The 24,796-nt window shown below is 41.6% G+C and overlaps 1 protein-coding gene across 3 annotated transcripts in view; it reads right to left on the bottom strand.

The window, feature by feature from the left end:
* The window catches only part of GTF2F2 (general transcription factor IIF subunit 2), a 196,372-nt gene that overhangs the window by 21,401 nt on the left and 150,175 nt on the right, over positions 1-24,796 (bottom strand). For 2 of the 3 annotated variants that reach the window (XR_012799933.1, XR_012799934.1), the window contains exon 11: positions 9,128-9,210. Coding sequence is in view for 1 of the 3 variants with exons in the window: in XM_075591111.1 (XP_075447226.1) it covers positions 9,067-9,210 (144 nt within the window). In the remaining 2 variants the exon portion in view is untranslated. Of the gene's footprint in view, positions 1-9,066; positions 9,211-24,796 lie in introns of those variants that run through there. The other variant, XM_075591111.1, reaches the window with a different exon arrangement.

Below are 24,796 nucleotides of genomic sequence, written 5' to 3'. Positions count from 1 at the left end.
AAATTTAAGCCTGCCAGAGCCAGAGGTGAAACTCCTCAAACTAAACTTTAACTATCATTGGAGCTCCTCGAGTATCAAATATTTGGGAGTAAAGATAACGAGGAACTACCAATCCCTATATCAACAAAATTATCCGACTGTTCCGGAAAATCAAACAAGATCTAGATAAATGGGGAGGATATCAGATATCATGGATCGGGAGGATGATATCAGTTAAAATGAACATACTCCCTAGATTATTATATTATTTTCAGACTCTCCCGGTCCACATCCCTGGCTCAGAATTAAAGAACATTCAAAAACTAATCTTCCACTTTATTTGGCAGGGTAAGAAACCCAGAATCACCAGGACAGTTCTTTTGGCATCAAGGGGGAGAGGAGGACTTGGTGTTCCAGACATCACAAAATACTACCAAGCCGCCCAATTGCGACAGGTACTGCACCGACACACTTTATTCGAGCAAATACCCAGTATGTACCTGGCAGATACCTGGAATGCGCCGCTCCTCACCTCTGACAAGCCCCGTTGCGTTTGCCTTCCCAGCCTGGGTTCATGCCTGGCTGACGGGCGGCTGATCTGTTAAATGATAATGATTAGGATTTAATAGGCTGCAATGCTTCGCGTGTCTACCAGATGGCATAAATTCATGAATTGTAATGCAGTATATATATATATACTGTGCAGTATTGCAGCCAGCGGGAATAAAATGCTTCAATCCCTGCCTGGAAAATACCTCAATGCACTCGGGCAGAAAACAGTCACAAACCTCAATACACCCGGGTATACCCGAATTCGTGGGACTAGCCGAGCTCGAATAAAGTGTGTCGCCAGTGTAGTAGTCTGGAACGCCAACCCAAACCAATACTGTTGGCTAGACATAGAATCATACTACGCCGGGACGCCTTCACTGCCGGCTTGCCTTTGGTCCCTGAGCAGGGAAGACATGCAGAACAGTAAATTTAAGTTAGGCCCAATGAGACACACATGGGAGATTTGGACGAAATGCAAATTTAAATTTAAGCTCACCACACCTCAATCCCAACTCATACCAATTTATAAAAATCCGAAATTCCCCCCTGGCTGTGAGCCCAGACAATGGGACCAATTTAAAACAAAAAATATTAGAGCGGTTGCTGACCTCCTGAGCTTTGAGGAGTTCCTGAGTTATCAACGCCTAAAAACCAAATATGAAATAGCAAGATTGGATGTCTTCAAGTATCTACAAATTCAGCATTTTATTCAAACTTTATCCCCAACGTTGAAATTTCCCCCTCTCACCAGTTTCGAGCGGCTCTGTAGAGAAACAGGCCACCAGAAAGGTCTTATAACACAAATCTACGGTGAATTGGAAAGGGCCATAGAAGCCCCTACACATGACTATATGCTGCATTGGGCAGCAGAATTGGAAATAGTTATAGACCGAGAGGATTGGGAAAGAATTTGGGAAAATGCCCCAGGAACTTCCATATGTACCACAATCAAAGAAAACATATATAAAATACTGTTTCGCTGGTATCTTACCCCAGTTAGAATAAATCAAATTTACCCCCAGGCGTCCGATTTATGCTGGAGAGGTTGCGGTCAGAAGGGGGACATGGCCCATATTTGGTGGACATGTCCGGAAATTCAAAAATATTGGGGAACAATACAAAAATTAATAGAGGAGGTCACAGACCTCAAAATCCCTATTGACCCGTTGACCTACCTGTTGGCCAGGCCCTTAGAAAATTTGGACCGACCAACAAGTAAACTAATCTCCTTCATTCTTACAGCGGCTAGATGTGCGGTGGCGGCCGCCTGGAAGAAGGTGTCTCCCCCCTCAAAACAAACGGTAAAAAATAGGGTGCAAGAGGTGATGAATATGGAGAAACTATCTGCCTTCTTGAAAAGATCCACTGACTCCTTTAACAAAACATGGGATCCGTGGCTATCCCATATGGCACCTCTACGCCACTAATCCACATATGAAAAAAAAAAAAAAAAAAAGAGAGAGAGAGAAAGGAAAACCAGGTCAGGGGCACCAATGAAAATAGACTGAGGACACGGGAAGCAATGGGTATCCCCCCCACCCACCCTCCCCTTCCTATTCCCACTCTTACTCTCTGTTTCCATACTCGCGCTCCCCACATAGCCCCTGGAGGGTCACGGGAGCGGTGAGCTTTCCTCTTTTATTTCCGGTTTCTCTAACCAACAAAAGGAGAAAATCTGTATTAGGCTGTATTATCGTTTGTTTCATGTATACTGTGAATAATCTAAATGCCTAATAAAAAAATTTGGAAAAAAAAAAAAGAAAAGAGGCGTCTAAGAGGGGATATGATAACTATATACAAATATATTCAGGGACAATACAAGGAGCTTTCAAAAGAACTATTCATCCCACGGGTAGTACAAAGGACTCGGGGCCATCCCTTAAGGTTGGAGGAAAGGAAATTTCACCAGCAACAAAGGAAAGGGTTCTTTACCGTAAGGGCAGTTAAAATGTGGAATTCATTACCCATGGAGACTGTGATGGCAGATACAATAAATTTGTTCAAAAAAAGGTTGGACATCTTTTTAGATGAGAAAGGTATACAGGGATATACCAAATAAGTATACATGGGAAGGATGTTGATCCAGGGATTAATCCGATTGCCAATTCTTGGAGTCAGGAAGGAATTAATTTTTCCCCTTAATGGGGTTTTTTGTTTGCTTTCCTCTGGAGCATTAAGTAAGTATAGATATAGTATAAAGTATCTGTTGTCTAAATTTAGCATAGGTTGAACTTGATGGACCTACGTGTTTTTTCAACCTCATCTACTATGTTTAGATTCAAGGGGGATGGACACACTCCCATTCTCCCGAAAAGTAAATCACAATGAATGCTATAAGGGCACACTCTCGCCACTCTGGGACTGCCTCTGGAACCGAAAGAGTCATGGTGTAAGTCCCCGTTTGCCGCCAGGATACTGCGATCCACGTTGTGCAGCAGTATACGGTGGCTCACGAGGGACTGGACTCTTCCTCACCAAAAAACGTCTGAAGACTCCGTAGCTGGTGAGGAAGAGTCCAGTCCTTCGTGAGCCACCGTATCCTGCTGCGCGCGCAGACGCAGAAGTGCTGACTGTGATTTACTTTTCGGGAGAATGAGAGTATGTCCATCCCCCTTGAATCTAAACATTTGTGCATTAAAACTGTATTATGCTATGTACTCCTCTTTGTTTTTTAAGAGAGAGTCACGCGTGATCAGACCATCTTTATGCAAACATTTGTGAGTGATTTGTTCACTTAACCACTTTCACTAGGTTAATCTTAGTATAAGTTCATTGTGTGCTAGCACTCTATTACGCTTTATATTTTTCCACTATTACCGGACACATACATGTCCAGTATTACCTCTAATCTTTTACTGGGCAGTGTCCAAATACAGGACAGTCTGGTTCAATACTGGACACCTGGCAACCTTATTAGGAGGGGTGAGTGTTACCACTTTGGAAAGTTACTACTAGTGGTTAGTCCTACAATCAGTTGGGAGCAGCGGAGATGGTGCTTGGTTGAATGCGTCCACTTAATTGAAACTCTATTATATCTTGCAAACTGAGACTTGTGGTGTAAATAAGGTATCCGCAGAAGCCGAAAAGTGCATGATATAGTAAGCAAAACACTCTGGAGGGATAGAAACGATGTGTGCTTAAGCAATACAGTATATGTGTAATACTTCAAATTAAATTAAGGTTACTGGAACAGCTGACTTTCAAGTCATTATATGCAGACATATGCTGACTTGTTAAGTTATTGGTTTTAATAAGCACTGTGAGGGAAAAAAGTAATCATGTTTATATTGAAATAACAAAGGTGCACTGTCAGTACTCTTCACATTATTTGCAATGAGGAGAAGAGACAGAAATAGTATTCATCGTACATCAGGGGAGTATCTGTGCCCCAGAGCTTTGAGTGGTAGGGAAAAGAAGATTACACCACTAAATCAAGGATGAGTTTCAGGGACATCTCAGGCAAAAGGGGCATGTCAGCAATACAATAGGGAGCCATGGAGACGAGGGCTGACTGGCTTGCCAGGGAACAAGGAAAATCCCAGGGGGGTGGGGTATGCACAGCCCTGGTGGGACCCCTTGGTAGACCTGGCATGCAGTGACAGATTCAGAGTTCTCACTCACCCCTGCCTTATCTAAGCACGGCTGAAAGGGTAGAGGGGTTGGTGCCAAGGGTCCACAGTGAGGGAGTGGATGGATTGGGAAAGGCCAAAAGGGGGTCCTAAAATACGATTCTCTGGTGGACCAAGTTCAAAACTGCATGGGGATACAATCACACTGAAAAGAGTTACAGCACCGCAAGCCTTTTGTTCAAAGACTTGGCAAATTATAATGAATAATGCAATTATATGAAAGCCTTCAACCAAGCAACACCTTTTTAGCATTGTTGAATATGTGCATCATTGAATAAAAGATAGTTTATTAGAATGACTGCCAAAAGCCCAGCTTTAAATCACACAATAGCATATACCACAGAACATGCAAGTTATGTTATTACCATGTTTCCTTTTTTACCAAAATCATACCTGATACAACACAGTGATTCTAAGTATATAAAATGGGCACACACATTGTCACTGTGTCTGTATTTGGATACAGGCTTTCAACAGGTATTACATGTTTAGTTTATTGCAAATATGTGCTTCACAATTATTTAATTGTCAGCTGCCTGATATAAAAAAGAAGTCTCACTAGGAAAACTACGCAAAATGTATGCTGTCGCTATTTGGAAAAGAGAGGGAGCACTACATAACAGACTGAGAAAATGCAGTGGGGAATTTTTGATGGAAAGTCCCGAGAGCCGTAAAATCCACCGTGACAAGAAAATGCAGCAAAATGAAAAAAAAACTAGGGGATCTGTCAGCTGAATACAAATCATAGGCAGCAAGTAATGTATGCCGAGCGGGCGCCTGCTCAAAAAGTGATGGGAAAATAAGAAGGGAGAAGGAGAAAGGATCCAGGCAGAAGAGAAACGTAGATTTATTGGTAAGCCTAAAAAGGAATTATTTAGACCCTAATTAAGGAAATATTTTGGGAGCACTCATTTTCATCTCTTCACTGCCAGAGGGTCATGAAATGAGTACTTTAGGATTTAAATTGTTAGTAGTAAACATTATAATGTAATTGTATAGTGAAGGCAATGTACTATTTGACATGCAACATGAAATGCAAATACTAAAAGTACAAGACTACAAAATGTCAGGAGAAATAAGCACGCCAAACAAATGCAAAGAGTGCAAAAAGGCATTTCTGACACTGCTAGACAGCTAGCTAGTGGATAAAAGAACACACATGCAACGCATGCGTATATTGTTTGAGGTATTATGCAGAAGCAGGATACATAAGTAACTATATAAATGAAAGCTGAACAACGGAAAGAAAACACAGATGAAGCAAACACTGCCAACCAGATAAGTCCCTATATCGTGCACTCAGTGTCTGTATATGGGAAAGTACCCTTGCACAATAAGATAAGCAAATAGAGACAATGATTCTGGTCCTATATGTATTGCGTAATAAGTTAGTTAAAATAACTAATTTAATATACATTAAAATATTCGGACCAGACTATATTTAATATGGGGAGTACAATAAAAACGTTAAACGATAGCACTATGTGCCTATAAACAATAGAGGCAATTAATAACCAGTCCAATGCAGCTGGTGAGTAATTGCCAATAAATGCCTCTAAAAAGAGGTCACGCAAGCCAATAATGGCTAAGGGTATAGTGACCCAAAATAGCAAGCAACGACCATGATACTAACATATATACTAACCACAGCCTCATCGGTGAGGCGATGTTAAAGCCTTGGGAGCTTATGTATAAATGTTTTCAATTGATACTATATCTTCAGGCCGTGCATCGGGTGCAGCAAGTAGCGTTATTAGGGCTATTCTGAATTAGTGGACAGCATGCGATTATTTTGATTTAAGGTTGACAGCTTTAGTAAATATAACCTTTGGCATTTCTGGAAGGATCTGAGCCAATTCCGTATCTCTTCTAGGTATAGGCCAGTTTTTTTAATGTGTTCCTTATGGCTGGTGCCATCTGATTAAATTGTGTTATAAATGGTATATGTTGTACAATATTGGCCAAAAGAGAATTTTATTGGATATATGAACTAAAAACGTCGGCACCTCAGGGACTAAACATTGACTTTAGTGTAAGTGCTTTCCTGGATGGGTGATGGTGCTGGCATTGTGGCGTGATGTATATCTGACTGGTGTTTCCCCTTCTGGATATTTGCCCACCACCTTTGTGGTTCCCTCTTAGTTTTTTCTGTTGGTTCTTTTTTGGTTTCTTTGTATTTTTTGAGTCATTATTCACTAATATTTAACATATCTAATAGTTACAAACTAGTTTCTTTATCATTATTCATTATAGTATGCTATTCTTAAGCCCTATGATCGATTAGTGAGCAGTACCTGGTATATGACAGGTATTTCATGTTCTCTAGCAGCCTGACTAATATTGATGCAGCAAGGTCATTGTATTAAAATATTTTTTACTAATTTTTATTTTATTAAATTCTACTTAATCCACATATTTCAATTTGGATTTCCACAATTGTGAAGTTTCACTAGTTGAATGGCTGTATAATTTTCAGTATAATGAACTGTATTTGGTTGAAACAAAACCAAAACAATAATATGCAATGTATTACATTGAACTAACAACTTGCATTATGACATGTATAAAATGTTTAGTGACTATATTAATCCTATAAATGTCTGCATTATATAACTGAATTATGTAATCCAGAAAACACTAATAAATGTATGTATTGATGAATATAATTCCAATATGTTTTCATTATGTATTAAGAAGTAACATAATAATTCATTTATGATTTTATAATGTTTTTTTAACCTTTTTTGGGCAGTCAGAGTTTTAGGACAAAGGGCATTTAGGTTAAGTATGAATCTATAGAAAATTGTATCACATGGTTTCCTTTCAATTAAATATTGGGACTATGTAAGAGACTGGACGGATCTAACTCCCACACAGCATACCCCATACGGAGCGAAGTAATCCGTGAAACGCGTAGGGTGGAGTTAGCAAACTTTAAGCCATAGTCAAGCAGCGTGCACGTGTGCACTTTATTCTGTCGAAGGTGCATTGCAGTAAACCCGGAACCGGCCTTTTCCAACTGCTCTCGCAAGCCGATTTGCAGGCTAGCGGTGCCCGAGACGTCAGTAGGAGAGGAGAAGAGCTTTGCTAACATCCCGGTAGGCAAAAAGATCACTCACACGCACCAGCGGATCTGGATGAGATGTAGATGTGACTCCAAAGGTGCCTGCCAGTGAGGAAAACAGCTACTCCCTGTAAAGAATACCACTGAATGCACATTTCTTACCTAACTTCTGTAAGTTACATTTTCGCCTGGCGTGAGGAGAAAATTCAACTGTGATAGTTGCACATGTTTTTATTGTTTATTAAATGTACTTTTTTTCCCCCCTTATCTGCTCGATTTTTTCCTCTCGCTGAGGAATTCATTTTTCCTTAATCATTAGACTGATTCTGCTCTTTTTTACAGTATTACACTATGTTGCTAGGTCATTCTTTTCATATGCTGAGCTCCGTCTGGTCAAGAGAGTTACAATGATGGGGCCAGGGGACCTTTTCAATCATAACTGAACAATAAAGACAAAAGTAGCAGACAGGGTTTACATTGAAAAGGAGTACATGAGTGCGAGATACTAGTGTGTAATGCAGTGAAAGGAAGAAGAGAAAATCTTGAAAGAAACAAGACTGAAATGAAAGTAAGAATTGGGATTTCAGGAGGGTTTCTTGGGAAGTGTGCAGGGGGAAGGAATAGGAAAGTGCTAAAAAGCAACAAGAACACTTGATAGAAGACTACTGTGAGTGAGAAAGGTAAGTCTATAAATAAGGATGAAGAACCGAGTTCTGAAGAGGCAGAACAAGATGAGGCGGGGTTACAACTGTGAAGGCAGGCAGTGCTGTTTCCAAGGAAGCATATAGGAGAGGAATTAGAAAAGAATATCTCTCTCTCTCTCTATATATATATATACATATATATATATATATATATATATATATATAGCCACTGTAAATATTACTGTATGTTCATTTGCATGTCTTAGACAGGTCTGCAACCCTGTCTTTCCCCATCGTCACCCAGCATACAGCGCTTCCACTGCAGCAAGGGATTCTGGGAAATGACATGCAAATGAGCACTCAGTGCCACCTTTTGTCTCAAGCTCGTATTACACAAGCCAATCCTCAAGCCAATGCATGCTGTTTTAAACACAGCTTTTAAACAGAGGCTGGGATGAGATGCAAATATGTATATATATATATACACATATATACACAGAAGGGAGTGATTAAAAAGTGAAATGCTTAATCTTCAAGAACATGCAATACTAAAAAAAATAGGGAAAAAGCACTCACTGGTAGAAACTAGTATTTCTCTGGTGCCAGTTAAGATGAAAGGTAAATTTAAAAAAAAAAAACCTGCAACATACAGTATAGCCAAAACCATAGAAAAAAAAATCTCTGCACACAAGGAGAAAAGAATAACTGAATCACGTGGACACGCTGGAATATAAATGTATTTGCAGATAAAAAGCACTTTCTTTCAGGGAAACCACCCCCATCGTCAGCTGCACCTTTATACTTTTCTCCCTGCGTGCAGGGTTACTGTTTTCTATGGTTCTAGAAAAAAACATGATAAATGTTTTTTTGTTGTTGTTTTTTTTTAACGCACACCATTAGATTACCTTATAAAAAAGGCTAACATCATTTGATGCTATGAAAACATCTAATGTGTTTTAATCTCCCTTCATTTTACATGTACTATTCCAAAAACTACCGGTGTATAATTTGTGTCTTTAAACTTCTTTATTGTACTTTGAAGATCTCATAGGATGAGTCTGATTTATTTTTTTAATAGACATTTCTGTGTATACAATACATTATGCCCATATGAGAAATAGCTCCCTGTCATGTACTTATGAAAAATAACAGCCTTCAGAAGAACATTTCTTGCTTTCTCTGTCGCGCAGTTACTCACCACAGGCTGCTTCGTGATGTCCACCAGATCTTTAATGTTGTAATATTGGTGCTTCTCAAATGCTGAAAAAAGCATGTCCAGAACCTGCTGCTTATCTGCACGAGCACGTTTGCCATCTTCTTTCTTCTTCTTCTCGTACTCAATCTGTACATGAAAATACATGTAAACGGTCATATAACAGGCTCGGTATACAAACATATACCTCCAACCACACACACATTACATTTGCGTGCATGTATGTATGTATGTATATCCTTATTTATATGGCGTCATTAATGTACATAGCGCTTCACAGCCGTAATACACGTGACAATCATATAAACAAATAATACAAATAACACATAATGGGAATAAGCGCTTCAGACATAAAAGTGACATTTAGGAAAAGGAGTCCCTGCCTGAAGAGCTTATAATCAAATTGTGTGTGTGGGGTAAACAACAACTGTCCTACCAGTTGTCTGTCACCTCCTTGTGGGGCACTCTCACCGCAAAACTCTCCCACTACACACACTATCACGCTTCCACCACCAGTATTAATTTAAGGATTTACAGGTGCGCCGACAAGTATTCTAACACTTGCCTTAAACATGCCTTGGAAAATCTGGGGCTATAACCAAAAAGATCCAGGTACATGCTGCAAACATTTCAGTGACATTTCTGCAGAGACTAATGGCCCATCGGATTAACACAGCAGGGGTCCCTGGCAGTCCCATTCAGTTTGAATGAGACTACCAGGGACCCCCGCTGTTAATCCGATGGGCCATTAGTATGTCTGCAGAAATGTTGCAGCATGTACCCAGCATATTTTCAGCATGTACCCAGTATGTACCTTGGTCTTGTTGGTGATTGCCCCAGATTGGTTTTAGAATTCTCGTCGGCACTACAGTACACCGAAGGAATCCTTGGTCCCTCTGTCAGGAGGAAAATATACAAAAAGCGTGCTTGTACAGGAAAAAGATTTAAACATTACGTACAGCGAATAGGATCAGAGTTAACTGAAAAAAATAGAATAATTTAAAACAGAAAACCTATACATTACCACACAAAGTCCTGTAATATGTTCTCCCGAGGATGTAATAAGGGAATACACCCCCCTTCTCAAACCTGAATTTTCTATAACCAAAATACTGATGTGTCTCGAGATCCCAGTGACAGGCATGCGTCATTTTCTCTTTACCATGGACACTTTATTGACTGGATATCGGAGAGAAGAGCATTCTCTAATTTCCAATTTAATCAGGGAGTACACAATACATACATGAGTAGCAACGTGGCTTATACTATACACGATACATAAAGCTTGGCCCCCTGCAGACGCACTTACCAGAATCCCCTCCTACTGTCTCTGTATGTTCCTCCTACCTACCTATTAGATTGTAAGCTCCCGAAGCAAGGACTCCTCTTCCTAAATGTTACTTTTATGTCTGAAGCACTTATTCTCATGATCTGTTATTTGTATTACAGGCAGCCCTCGGTTATCCGACACAATGTGTTACTCAAAATGGCGTCGGATAGCGAAGCGTTGTAAAGCGAATCACATTTTCTCATAGGAACCCAGTTTAAATCAAACGTTCCGTTCCTGAAGGCATTTTTAATGTTAAAATACACAAAATATTTTACTCAAGCAATTAGATTATACTGCACACACATACATTATGATGTAAAGATTCTATTTATTGAATCCAGAACTGTACAGGCATACCCCGGTTTAAGGACACTCACTTTAAGTACACTCGCGAGGAAGGACATATCGCCCAATAGGCAAATGGCAGCTCGCATGCGCCTGTCAGCACATCCTGAACAGCAATACCGGCTCCATACCTGTACTGAAGCTGTGCACAAGCGGGGAGACTATAGAGCCCGTTACAAATGTGTTATTTATATCAGTTATGCACGTATATGACGATTGCAGTACAGTACATGCATCGATAAGTGGAAAAAAGGTAGTGCTTCACTTTAAGTACATTTTTTACATACATGCTCCGGTCCCATTGCGTACGTTAATGCGGGGTATGTCTGTATAATAAAACTGTTAGACATGTTTAAAGGCATAAATACACCACAAAACCTTCACACAGACTGATCTGGATGATTTCCCTGACTGCAGCTTTCTGATTGACATAATGTTGCAACTTTGCAAAGCCTCGTAAGAGCGTTGGATAAGCCATTTTGGCGTCGTAAAACCGGCCATAGGGATGCATTGGACAGCGTCGGATAAGCCATTCGTCGTAAAACGAGGACTTACTGTATTTGTTATTTATATGATTGCCACATGTATTACTACTGTGAAGCGCTATGTACATTAATGGTGCTATATAAAGACACATACATACATAACTCTCCCAGGAGTTAACAGATTCATGGTATCATCCTACTAGGAGAGACCTACCGGACATATACCACATTGTAACCTTGAGGATTAAATACATTTTCTATTTGTTTTAGTGAAAATGTTCAAATGTTTACATTATGATGACCGAATACATTCGCAGTTCACAGACTTCTACATAGCATTAATTGTGCTGTTAATTAGAGTGAAGCCGGATAAAAGTGCATGCAGTTAAAAGGTTAACCTCGTCATATCTCACCTAAAATGAAATCTTTATATGGTTATATTGTAAAAATAGTTATGTAAAAGATGAGGTTGAAAAAGACATGCATTCATCAAGTTCAATTTCTGCTAAATTTAGATGACATATACATATCCCATATTTGTATTTACATTTTTTTGATCCAGAGGAAAGCAAAAAAAAAAAAAAACCACAGTGAAAAATTATTCAATGATGTCTCAAAAGGGGTAAAACAAATTCCTTTCAGACTCCAAATAATGATCAGATTACTTCCTGGATCAACATCCTTCCCAGTGCAATTTATTTGGAATAACACTCCTTTCCAAAAAGATTTCCACCCTTTTTTTGAAGATCTTTATTGTATCTGCCAGCCCAAACTGGAAAGAACCCTTTCTTTTGTTGATGGTGAAATCTCCTTTCCTCCAACCTTAAGGGATGACCCTGTGTCATTTCTATTATCCTTGGTATGAATAATTCTTTTGAAAGCTCCTTGTATTGTCCTAGAATATATTTGTATATAGTTATCATATCCCCTCTTAGACACCTCTTTTGTAATGTAAAAACATCTAAATTAGCTAGCCTCTCCTCATAAATCAGATTTGTCATCTCCTTTATTAATTTGGTAGTTCTTCTCTGTACTTTTTCTAGTTCCATAATGTATTTTTTATGGAGTGGTGCCCAAAACTGGACTCCATTCAAGGTGTGGTCTTACTAATGTTTTACAGTATAGAGGGGCATAATTATGCTTCCTTCCCTTCCTTCCATCCAAAACGATGAGATCGAGGTGTGTCAGCATTCCCGTAATGTCACTTGGCCTTCCATCATCCACACTCAGAGTAGCTTAAAGCAGGGGTGTGCAAAGTTTTGATCCTACGCCCCTGCTCGGCTCCGGCGGCAAATGACGTCGTTGCGGGGACATGTGACCCCGTGGCGGCATTTGATGCCGGGTTACCATGGCGACATGTCGCCGAAAACCAGGTAGAAGCTGCTGAGGCCTCACATGGTCCCCCGGCATTTAATTTAAATGCCCTGGGGGAGAGGGCAGGACCTCTGTAGCCGCTGAGCCCCCCTGGAAAATCACCTGCCCCCCCTGTGGGGCACGCCCCACACTTTGCGCATCCATACCTTAAAGCAGGGGTGCGCAAACTGGGGGGCACGGGCGGTTGCAGAGGCCCAGCGCTCTTCCCCCAGGCATTTCAATTAAATGCCGGGGGATCGCATGAGGCCTCTGCAACAATAAAACATACTGGGATTCTGACGCTGTGACGCGTCTCCATGGCAATGCGGCATCAAATGACGTGACAGGCGTCAATGACGCTGCGGGTCACGTGACCTGACGTCACCCCGGAGTGTCATTTGACGCAGATGCCAGGTAGAAGGGGGGGGGGAGCACCAGCTCCGGAGCAGGCAGACAGGGGGGCGCAGCATTAAAAGTTTGCACTCCCCTGCCTTAAAGCACAAAGCTCAGGAGAGTGGTCACATGCACGCTAGTGCCAGAGGGCCCGTGGCACTAGCGCTAGTCATAAAGAAGATCCAAGTTTTCACTAATATTTCTGCCTTTAAAATTCAATTTGACAACTTTTTTTTTTTAAAACATAAATCGGATGACTCTATACACATTTCAACAACGGAAGGAGAGCTGAATCCACCACCCTTTCCGCAAGGGAATTCCTCACATTTCCACCAGGCCTGCCACCCTCCAGCTGCAGAGCATGACTAGCACTTCTCTCTCTGAAATATGCTCCCCTCCTGTCCTTTGCTGAAATCTTTCATTTAAAAATCAAATCCCCCTTTAGGTTCAAGAACTACCATACAAGGAGTACAATTTTATGGTCTGAAAATAAATACCGAATTTTTTTAAATAACTCAAATGTTGTGGTGGACACAGAACAAGCAGAGGGGAGAGACTATTACAGTGATGGGAAAGATAAATTCATGGCTTCTTACAGTGGCACAGATTTCTACAGTAATGCTTTGACACACTGGTGATAGATGCATAAACAAAAGTATACATATACCTTCAATGGTCTATATTTAACTGACAGATAAAGTCACAATAGATGCATATAGCCTTTGTTAAAATGAATATAACGTTTTATCAAAATTTCAATATGTTGGGAAATTGCCCAATGGGCCACACACACCGCCTGGAACTCACTGAGAGTCTCGGAGAAGACATTACCCCTCAGGTCTGTTTTACAACAGCAGCAACATCAAGCAATTAATTTAAGGGAAAATGTATGTTTTTTAATAGCGAGTCCTTGAGCTAAGTGATTGCTCAGTTTGTTTATACCATAGTAAGATTGTGAGGTGCTATTTCTGGCTACAAACTGTAATTGAACATTTTTAGATAGTCCATATCACACAATTAAACACCCAGAAGTGCCTCAAGTCAATGTGATCATTAACAAATGAAAGATTTTTTGTGAGAATTCTTTAGTCCTGTTAATGCTGGCGAGCTTTTGCAAATGTCACATAAAAAAATGTGTAGATGGCCCCTTCCAGCACTAAAATGAATATGCTAAATGGCATTATCAAATGGCATATACCAGGGGTGTACACACTTTTTGTCCTGCGCCCCCCCCCCCTGCCTGCTCTGCCCCATTGCTCGTGCCCCGGCTCACCTTGTATGAAGCGTCAAATTATGCTGCGGGGTCATGTGATGTCACGTGACTCCGCTGCATCATTTTACGCCAGGTTGCAAGCCGCCTGAATCAAGGTAAGTGAGTTACAGAGGCCTCGCGCATTTCATTTAAATGCCTTGGGGAAGAGTGGGGGGGGGGGGCCTCTGTAATCACCGTTACCCCCCCCCCCCCAGTTTGTTTCTCATTTCTCATTGTATATGCCAGGGGAGCGCAAAGTCCCACTCTCCATACAAAAATCTTTAATTACAAAAGAAAGTCCTTATAAGAATACTAAAAAAAAAGAAAAAAAAAAGCTCTTTAAAATAATGTGCTCCAAAGTGCATCCGTTAATTACAATTAATGCTTTGACATTTCATACCGTGGAGTCATTGCTTTACAAGAGCTGGAGTGTGACTAGATTACTTATTATACTGTACATTTTTGATACACGGACAGAAATTCAACTTGAGAAATGCTGTTCTGACAATTCAGGTTAAGGACATCGTTTATTAAACTGAACAATAGCACATTTCACCATGTATTCAAACAACCAATTCAAACCCCACACAAGACATGACATCAGCATATTGTAACAATGCCTCTGTAGTCGGCTTACAAAAAAGATACTGACAGATACTAAACAGATGGCATGTGATACACAGCACAGAAAAGAACTGTAAAATAAATGTCATTCCTGGCTTGCTCCTCCTGTAATATATTATACTGGTCTATTAGGAAAAAGGCAAATGTCAGAACCACAAGGACACAAACAGACATTCATAACACCTCTCTACCGAAACATGAAGTAACATTTCCCATTGATATGAGAAAATCATTGTTAAGAACTCAAAGAGGTGTGTGTGTGTGTGTGTGTGTGTGTGTGTGTGTGTGTGTGTGTGTGTGTGTGTGTGTGTGGAGGGGGGAGGGGAAAATGGGGAAGGGAGGGGGGAAAGGGGAGGGGTGTGTGTGTGTGTGAGTGTGTGTGTAACCTGCAATACAGAAAGAAGATCAAAAGCATTAGCCAAACAGGAAGAGGGAGGTAAGTGGAAAGTATCTATTGAATGTGCTGTACCTCTAAGGCATGTAATATAGTACGTGCTGGCGCGCGGCGTTGCGCATGTGTTTAGTGTCTATAGGACAAGCGGTGACACGCGTAGCTAAGAGGCGTGGTTATTACGTCACAGCATTAGGCCGCACTGTGATTGGCACACAGTGTCACGTGACGCGGCAACAGCTCGAAAATACAAATTTCTTGTATTTCCTCAGATCTGCACGCCAACGCTCACAATACATATTGCTCACATATTTTTCCCCAAAATTGCACAATTTTGCCTTGACACATATGCCACAAACTGAGGAAGAAAGAGGAGTGAGTGCAGTAGAGGAGAAACCAGCTGCATAAGAAAGCTAAAGTAATCCTAATACGCAGACCATACTTTAAACTAAATAATGCATAAATATAAAAGCCAAATACATACAAACAATACAAACTACTATAATATTCACAAATGTGTACTAGATTTGCTTCAGCAGTCAAGTACTTTCACCGATTGCGATTCCACATTTCAGAAGCGTTTTATCTCGTGCACCAATCACATCCTGCATCTTCAATATGAGAGCGAAAGGAAGCCCTGGCTGTTTTTCATGCCATGTTCCTCCACATCTCCCTAGTTAAACATTATATTATTTACACTTACTGCATTGGCTTTTTACTACCAACATTTGTCAAAGACTAAGTCAGTTTGAACAACATTGCCCTCTATCCAATATGCAACGACGTTGTCTTCCCCATATTGGAAAACATTGTCGTTTCACTCATCTAAATGGAAATGATGTCTCCTCTAGTAAGGGGAAGATGGTTTCACTGCATTAAGAAGAATAAAGGAGGTTGTAGGAAAATATATATTTTCATTGCATGAATTTAAACTGATGTACTGGTTAACTCGGCTAACAGTAGGTATCATGAATTAAACCAATTTGTTGAAGTCTACGGATACGGGGCACACATTAGAAACCGTTAGGGTAAAGGTTGCCAGAAGTGCAATTTCAGCACCTGTATAGAAGACACTTTTCATAAATCAATGGGAGAATGAGGTGTGTGACCTTTAACCAGTGCTCTTTTCTTGGAAAACACTATATTAAAAAAAAAAAAAAGTATTTCTTATGAAACCGTAGGCTTAAAGGTGCAGTTCCACCTACTGATTTTTCTTCAAGGATCTGCATTCATTTCAGCTCCAGAGACCCCCTGCTTCCCGAGATACCAACATCCCTGGCTGCGTGCACAATATGGTGATTTAAATCTCCAACGGCACGGGCGGAACAAAAAGTTGGAATGCTTTTTCACAATTTTTTGCTAAATTATAATCAGGTAAAATTGTAATAATTCAGTGTACTGTAGGTGACTTTTTTTGACAAACCAGAATATAATAATTGATTGCAAAACTGTACAAATTCTCCTGTTCCACATTGATGCAAGTTGCAATATTAAGACGAAGATACGTGTTAATCTGAAACCAGTACTCTATTCTGTATATATATGTATGGGCTGGACAATTTTCACCAATCTGAAGTGGTCCACAGCAGGGGCCAGCGCATGAAAGAGTGCAGCTGCTGCAGAACGTCTTCTGAATCAGAGCTAAGCAAGGCATTATGAGTAGTGACTTCGGCAAGCCGAGTGGGGATTGACAGTTCTGCAGCAGTTTTTTAATCTCTATGGCTTGGGTGGGGGATCAGAGGACGGGAAGGAGAGGAAGGTACCCTCCCCTTCAAATACTGTTCCCCAAAAATCCACCTCCCCTACGGGCTCCTACCTCCTGCAGTGCTGCTGGAGGTACCACAGGTGGTGCAGCTGTGTGAGGCTTCCTGTATGGTGCTAGCCCTGTCTCCTCTGACACCGGGATCCAATTAGCAGAGGAGGCTCGGCTAACAAGGCAAGCTGGAGCAGCAGTTAACCCCTGCAGACCCTACAGCGGCACTGAAGGAGATAAGGACACTCCTCCCACCCCCTCATCCTCCCATAATCACTCTCCCCGGACCACTTTCTTGTCCTCAGTCTTTCCCTCTGTTGCTCCCCCCTGTCACCCACTCCAACATAAAAACAAATAAATACAAAACAAAAACAAATCTTGTTTTGCAAAACCAAAACACAAGGATGCTTTACAACCCAAACCGCAGCCAAAACATGAAAAATGATTTGAACTGAAAGCAATACCAAAATACTCATTGTAAACAGTCTACATAATTTTAAGCTAGAACTCACAACTTTGAACAAGTTCAGTTTAGTGCAAAGTTGCAGTAGCTGTATCGGTCATGGAGAAATTTTAATTTGTCGTAGGTTGGGATATCTGTGGGCCAACAAGTGTGCTCTTCATAGACGTAATTATAGAACTTTAGATACTGTAGCTCACATGCCTTTTAACATTTTGCTGCATGAGCGTAATATTTGGTGAAAAATATCTAGAAAGCTTTTTGCAAAAGACATACCACATGGACATACTCTCAAGTCTAATCAGAATCTGTTTACCTGTTTTTCATAGACATAAGTAAACATCGTAATGTTGTTTGTCAACTGAGAATTGGCAACTATTTTACTTGCAGAAATCTATTACAATTTTCACTACCAAAGTAAAAAATGTAAAACTTCGGCGTTGCACAAAGTGAAGGTACGCGAGATTGAGCACAAGGAAGCATGCGCGCCTATTGCCTGAGCGATCTGTGGACTAAGATGCGCTTGCGACGGGAAGGCGTGGCCGTGATGTCACCAGGGTGTTTCGCCCTGATTGGCTCAAATGCTCACGTGACGCGAAAAATCAACTTTTTTGTCTCTTCAAAATCCTGTTGCGCCATCGTGCGCAGTATGGCCGGTCTGATTTAATGTTTTTGATTGTGCCGCGTGCTGCATCGCGCGCACTATGGCTGCAGCCGTAGGCCTTGCTTATAGTGACGGCGACGCGAATTTGCCCGAAAACAAACGCATTGCCGCTGCGTGCGCTTATAGTGCGACGGAGCCTTCGCGAAAACCCGCCGCCGGCAAAATTTGATTTTTCAAGGGCAAATTGCGGGAATCTCACGATGCGGCCGACGGGCGAAAGATAACTTTCGCCGGTGGCGACGGGTGACGTCACCCATCGTATCGCCATCGGCAGAACTATAAGCGCAGCCTAAATCTTAAAGTAACATTTTTTTAAGGGCCTTTTAAAAATGGCTGCAACTTTATATACAATCACGTTTCCGGCTATCAGCAAGATGTCCCGTTATCACCAGCAAACTACGTCATTTAGTCACATAACTGATAAGTAGTAAATACTCAGGAATAAAGAGATGCAAGTCGTATGAGGTCCATTGTGCACATATTTTTAGACGTAATAATATAAAAGGTACTCCTTATCAACAGGGAGGAAGAAACCGCATACAAGAACATAAGAAAGCAAGAAAATGACATTTAGATTATCAGGGCTGAAGGTTCCTCTGGTAACCGAAACGATGGTTCATTGTGTCACGTTTTAAATACAATTTTCTTGAAACATTCGTTCTTGTTTGCGGCTTTTTCCTGCTAATGTCGAGTAGGTTAATTATGGATTGGGTGTCAAAAGATCAGAGTTTCAATAATGACTATATTGCTCAATTATCTAACGCTACAGGGCTCAGAATTCCCCATTTGCTCCCGGGGCATGGACTTCCATGAAGAAAAAACAAAGTTTTAAATGGATCATCTCATCTTTTTAAGAGAAAGCAGAAACTATGTTGGCAGGTCCACCTAGATCACAAACGAAAAGTTTCTGAATATGTACAACCGTTTTTTGAAATTGACACAGCTGTTCCATAACTTAAACCCATGCTGCCTTCAAATACGGGCTGATATTAACTCATGTGCATTATGACAATTGGAAAATGAAGAAGAAAAAAAAAATGCCCTTAGTAACCAATACGTAAATAGTATGAAATAAATGAATTCCAGGATGCGCTTCATACATTACTTCCAGCATTTGTAGGATTGAAGCAGGGGGTCTCTGGAGCTGAACCCCATTCATTTCAGCTCCGGAAAGCCCATGCTTCCAGAGATATTTACCTTGGTATGAGGTGCTGGTAGCCGCCCTGGCGAGGCTACCTGTAGTACATGGCGGCATTTCGTGGGCCAATAGGAAGCAGCAACGTCATCCGGTGCGGCTTCCTATTGGCCCGCACGACCAGGACATTTAAGCTCGACACAGACACTGGCACCCTCTACGGATGTAAGTATCTCCAGTAGCAGGGGGTTCCCAGAGCGGAAATCAATGGGGTTCAGCTCCGGAGACCCCCAGATTCAATACTATAATAAAAACATCCAATAAAAACTGCTGCTTTAATATTACCCGCAAAATAGTATTTCATTTTTATAATGTCAAAGTAGTACAGTTTGGAAAAAATATCTATATGATTTGATCTACAAATCTGATACTTCCCATAAAATAAACGCCTGATTTGTCGGTTTGTTTTCTATTTTAGAATGTTCAATTATTCTGCTTTGTTATTCTTCCCACACACTGGTATTTACCTTACCGAATATACTGCACATTTTAGTAACCTACTACACATTTGCATGCACGTAGGCACTGTTATTATTACATTTATGGAGCAGATGGGATGGTTAAAACAAATACAGTCACTAATTCTAGAAATCTGGCAGCCATTCCCCTGAGAGCCAGAAGCAGAGAAACACCAGAATAGAAAAGTTCACAAATATTACACAGAAGAACACCCAAAAACTAAACTTCAGCAAGTTCGCAAAAATGAAGCTTTATGTTGTATTTTTCTGGTACTGAGTAAGCAAACTATTGCTTCACGTTTAACCTGGTATGTCATAGCGGTCTCTGCTGTGCCAGTGCCTACAGTATGCATAACCCAGGGGTTCTCAACTCTAGTCCCCAACATGTCAGGTATTCATTACATCCCTGCAGCACAGGTGGCTCAATCAGTGGCTCAGTCTTTAACTGCACTACCTGTGCTGAAGCAGGAATATCCTGAAAACCTGACCTGTTCGGGGCATGGGGGTGGGGGATCTTGAGGACTGGAGTCGAGTACCCCTGTTGTAAAAGGAAAGTCTTAGGTAACTCCTAAGGTTAAAGCTGCAGTCTGCTGATCAATTAAAATGTTTTATTTGTTTTTTGCATTTAATTGTTTTACTTACTTTAAAAGATCTCATCTTGCTTTTTCCGTCACCACGTGATAACTGTGTATCGACATACCTGCGTTTTTTCTACTGCAGTTGTGGTTAGACGTGCTACATACGAATGCATATTGTTGCAATACTATCTACTATCCCTGTACTCTGGAGGTTCATATAATATGGACGTTTGCTTCTACATCATTTGTTGAGCTCCTGGAGAACTTCTGGCTGTGGCAGTCGTTCCACATGAGTATCATCTCTTTTGAGTGTAGCCCTGTGTGGTTTGGGCTATTGTTCTGCCCTCCTCCTGGCAGTAATCCCTGCGTAAAGGCAGGTTTGCCAGGAGTTATCATGGGTTTTCCCCACCTCAAGCAAGTGCCCTGAGGCAGTGAAGGCAGGTCACATGACTGTGTCCAATCAAGAGACACAGGGGCGGTGCCTGCTGAAACTACTTAGGGCATTGCACTTCCTATTAAGAGGCGTGTTGTTGGAGTAGAAGTTAGAAGTGAGTCAGAGTGAGAGGAGAATGAGTAGAGCTGTTGGAGTCATAGAGTTCAATAGGTGGACCATATAGCTCCTACAATGCCTAGGGGGTAGGGGAAGAGCTAGACCCACTCTGGGTGGCCCTAGGCCCAAAAGTAGGACAGCCTGCTGTGTAACTGTCTGCTGTGAATAAGGAAGGAATAAAGAGACTGCACTATTATACAAGTTCCTGCCCGAGAGTGGAGTTTATCAGGAGGAGGGGGGAGACAATTCTTCTGTTGGTACTCCATCCCATATTGCTGGGGGCTGCAGGAGATGAAGGCGTTGCACCAGTGAAGAGAACAGAGGCACAACCCCAGAAACCTGTCCTGTCTTCCCCATGTCATCGAGACTTGGGGCCCCCTGTTGCCAGCAGGTACGCACCACACAGACATATAGCCTTAGCTTTAGACACCCTATGTGGGATTGGGTGGGGGAAACGGGGTTACATGAGTGTGACGATAGCTTATCACAGGGTGTAATTTACACAAATAACTGGGTTTGAACTGAACGAGGCTTAGATATAATAAAGTATATTTATTCCTTTGGATAGGTGAACACACGAAATAATACAGTAACAGACAAGAAGTACACTTACTTTGGGGATGGGGGATGAGAAGTATGTAGCATAGCAATTCTCTCGCAATCAGGTAACAATTCAGATGATATCAGAAGACAAAGGATAAAGGGTGGACAACAGTTTATAAACCTTTTGTGCCCTATCCTTAACATTAAGTACAGGTGATTGGTCTTCAATTAGCTCTAGCCACTCATTAACGTGGGAACACATTTTGATACATGCCCCCCTGTCAGATGGTACATGCGCAGTAGAACTCTGGGGTCTCATTTCTGTAGCCCCTCATCTGCATCAGGAATGCCAACTAGTCTACCAGATTGGATTCCTGGCAGGATATTCTTTGTTGTGAGGTGTGAAATGGAACACTTAAAGACTGCTCTGGTTTGAGTAATCTCCGCCCTCATGTAAACAGTGGAGGTGACAAAATCCTTTGAACCATACTTAAGTCCTAGACATTGGGTTGCCTTTCTGGCCATATGCTACCCTGGTATGCAAAGGAATTTCCTCTGGGTTTTATCCGTACTTTGGAACACAGCATTAAAGATAAAACACAAACATATTAAAATATCCGGTTCCGTTGGGTCCAGCCAGCCCAAACTTCCCAGTTCTCAATGCCGGAACTGGGACACCCTATGGTCCAATTTGCGACTGGCTACGACCTTCGGAACCGGAGATACACAAATACACTTAAAACCGTTTCTCATTTTAATACAAAAATCTCCGCTGTAAATTAAATCACGTTTTTTCACTAAATCCCCATTGAAAACAACGGGCTCCGCCCGTTGGCGGCTATGGGAATCTGCCGCCATAGACTTTCAACGGGGCGACGCCGCCGTTGAAGTCCATGGGGGTTTTCCGCCATAGCCGGTCAACGGAGATTGGCCGCCATTGGAGTCTATGGGAGAAGTCCCGAACTTTCAAGGGGGTCCATACTCCGTCGGGTAGGTCCAAGAGGGTCAAGGATGGTTCTGCAGCGATGCCGGAGCAGTGACTACAGATACCCCAAACCCTGATCCTCTGGACCCTCCGGAACCGGAGCTATGGATTCCCAAATTTCAGCTTTTGACACTTAGCCGTTTTCCTGAGCCGTTTCTGTCGCCGCCATTGGAACCTATGGCGCGACCCGCTCTTCTCGGTTTGACCCTTATCGGGGGTCCAGGATACGGGGACCCGGTTGTGGTCGAGTGGGGGGAGGTCTAGGAACTAGGGGCAGAAAGAATTTTATTTCTAGGTGCTCTAGAACTGTTTATTCCCACGCCACTTGTCGTTGAACTTGACTGCTAAGTGATCAAAGCTCTCCTATTGAAAATGTATCCGCTTTGCGGTTTGGACGGCAGCCAACTCGTTCCTGGAAAGCTCTTTCGAGGATTCTCCATTGAAGTCAATGTTCCCATTGACTTACAATGGGAAACCGCCGCACCCCCTCTCGGACGCCATCTGCTGGTCTTCACAGGAAACAGGACCCAGCAGCAAGATTCACCATTGAAACACATGGAGCTCCAATGGCAGCTTATGGGACCCTGCAAAATGGTGCCTGAAAAGGCGGGAAAATTACACAAAGGGCTATAATCACTAAACAACTATTAACCCTTGTGCTCCCGGATGGATCCTAGTGTGTGTGTGATGCAGACACTGATTAAACCAGATATTACAATAAACATGGGAACGGGAATACACATTTACATGTCATAACAAGGGTTAAATCACATTTCTGGACCTCAGCCCAGTTAACCCCTTGTCTCCCTGGTGAGGTCAGGGGATGGCCAAATGGGGTGTAACCCCTTTAATCCCGGGCCACACCCTTTCTCCCTCTACAATGAGATTGACTGACTCTTCACTTAAGCTACACTTGTGAGTGTGCTTTTTATAAATGTACTATTGTTGAGAATAAAATTCCTACAGAATTACGCTATGTGGCATGCGCCTCTCTTCTTCCCTTTTTGGTAGAAATTATCCGGATGTGGTTCATCCCTTGAGAGGCTGTGGACAAGTCACGGCATTGGATTCACATTTAATCTGTTTTTTTGTCACGGACATTTATGTGGACATTTGTATATTATTTGTGATATTATTCTCCTGTTATAGTTTTAATATTTGTGTTATTAGAATTATCGTTACATTTCAAAAAGCATCATCACACTTTTTTTTTTTTATATATTTTTTTGTCTATCTTTCTATAGTTTCCTTAACCTCACATAGCTTACACTGGGTTGGATTTTGTGATTTCAATATTTATTTGTGGATATATTGAGCAAGCGCTTACGTTCTGTGTGTGTATAAATATATACCCCTGAAGAAGTCCTGTACAGGACGAAACGCATTGGATTGTCAGAGAGGTCACCTATTGTCTGTATATTCTTGATACAATTTACTGTATGAATATACTGTATGCAGTAATACAGCTTTTTGATATAACAGCTGGTGTGAGCTTTTCATTTCACCTTACACTGCAAAGCACTCTCAGCACACTCAGAGCTACAGAGACACCTAATCAGGCTGATTGGAAAGCTCGGTGCAACTCCTTGAGTGAGAAGCTGTGCCTGGGGAGGTCCTGCACACCAGCTTGTGTGCATTGGCAGGAGAACAGGCAAGGACAGCAAAACAGAGTACTGCTGTCAAACCTAAGCATAAGGCCCCGCTGCACGCGCCGGCTCGGCGTCCAGGCGGCGCGTGCACGGCACTTCACCACTATATGCGGTTTTTAAGGAGCCGGTTTTCGGCGCGGGGTTCGTGGCCAAAACGGCAGCAGCGTGCAGGCAGCTGATCTATAGACAGGATTCCTATGCACAGTCACACACACACTCACTGCTGCTGTGTCCAATTAACTGGCACATTATATCAGAAGGTGTATGCCAGCAGCGTGAAGGTCCCCTTTCCCAATCGACTCAGACATTAAGAAACATTGGTCACAATATAAGACTCTGAATGTCCCAAAAAGCTCAAGAATATTGAACTCCTCATGTGCAGTGATAAAGACATTGTGGATTTATTCATATGTTCCTGCTATTGATCCTTTTCACAGTGAGTCTATTGTATATGCAACAAAGTTGCTTGTCTGCTGGTATTTTATATAATACTGGTGTTATCCCTGTTTCAACATTAGGGATTATCATAAGTATCCAATTTTTCTTTAAATTACACAATTATACACCCTTATTTCTTAAAATATTATATTTCTACATTGCGCCGGATGAGAGAGAGAGAGATATAGATATATATATATATATAACCAAAAGACACAGCCCACCAGAAGTGTATGGTAATATAAGTATTGATAAACACACACAACAAA

Source organism: Ascaphus truei, chromosome 3 (genome assembly GCF_040206685.1).
Source record: "Ascaphus truei isolate aAscTru1 chromosome 3, aAscTru1.hap1, whole genome shotgun sequence".
Lineage (NCBI taxonomy): Eukaryota > Metazoa > Chordata > Amphibia > Anura > Ascaphidae > Ascaphus > Ascaphus truei.
The sequence above is the reverse complement of the archived record's forward strand: the minus strand, read 5'-3'. Positions and strand labels throughout refer to the sequence as shown.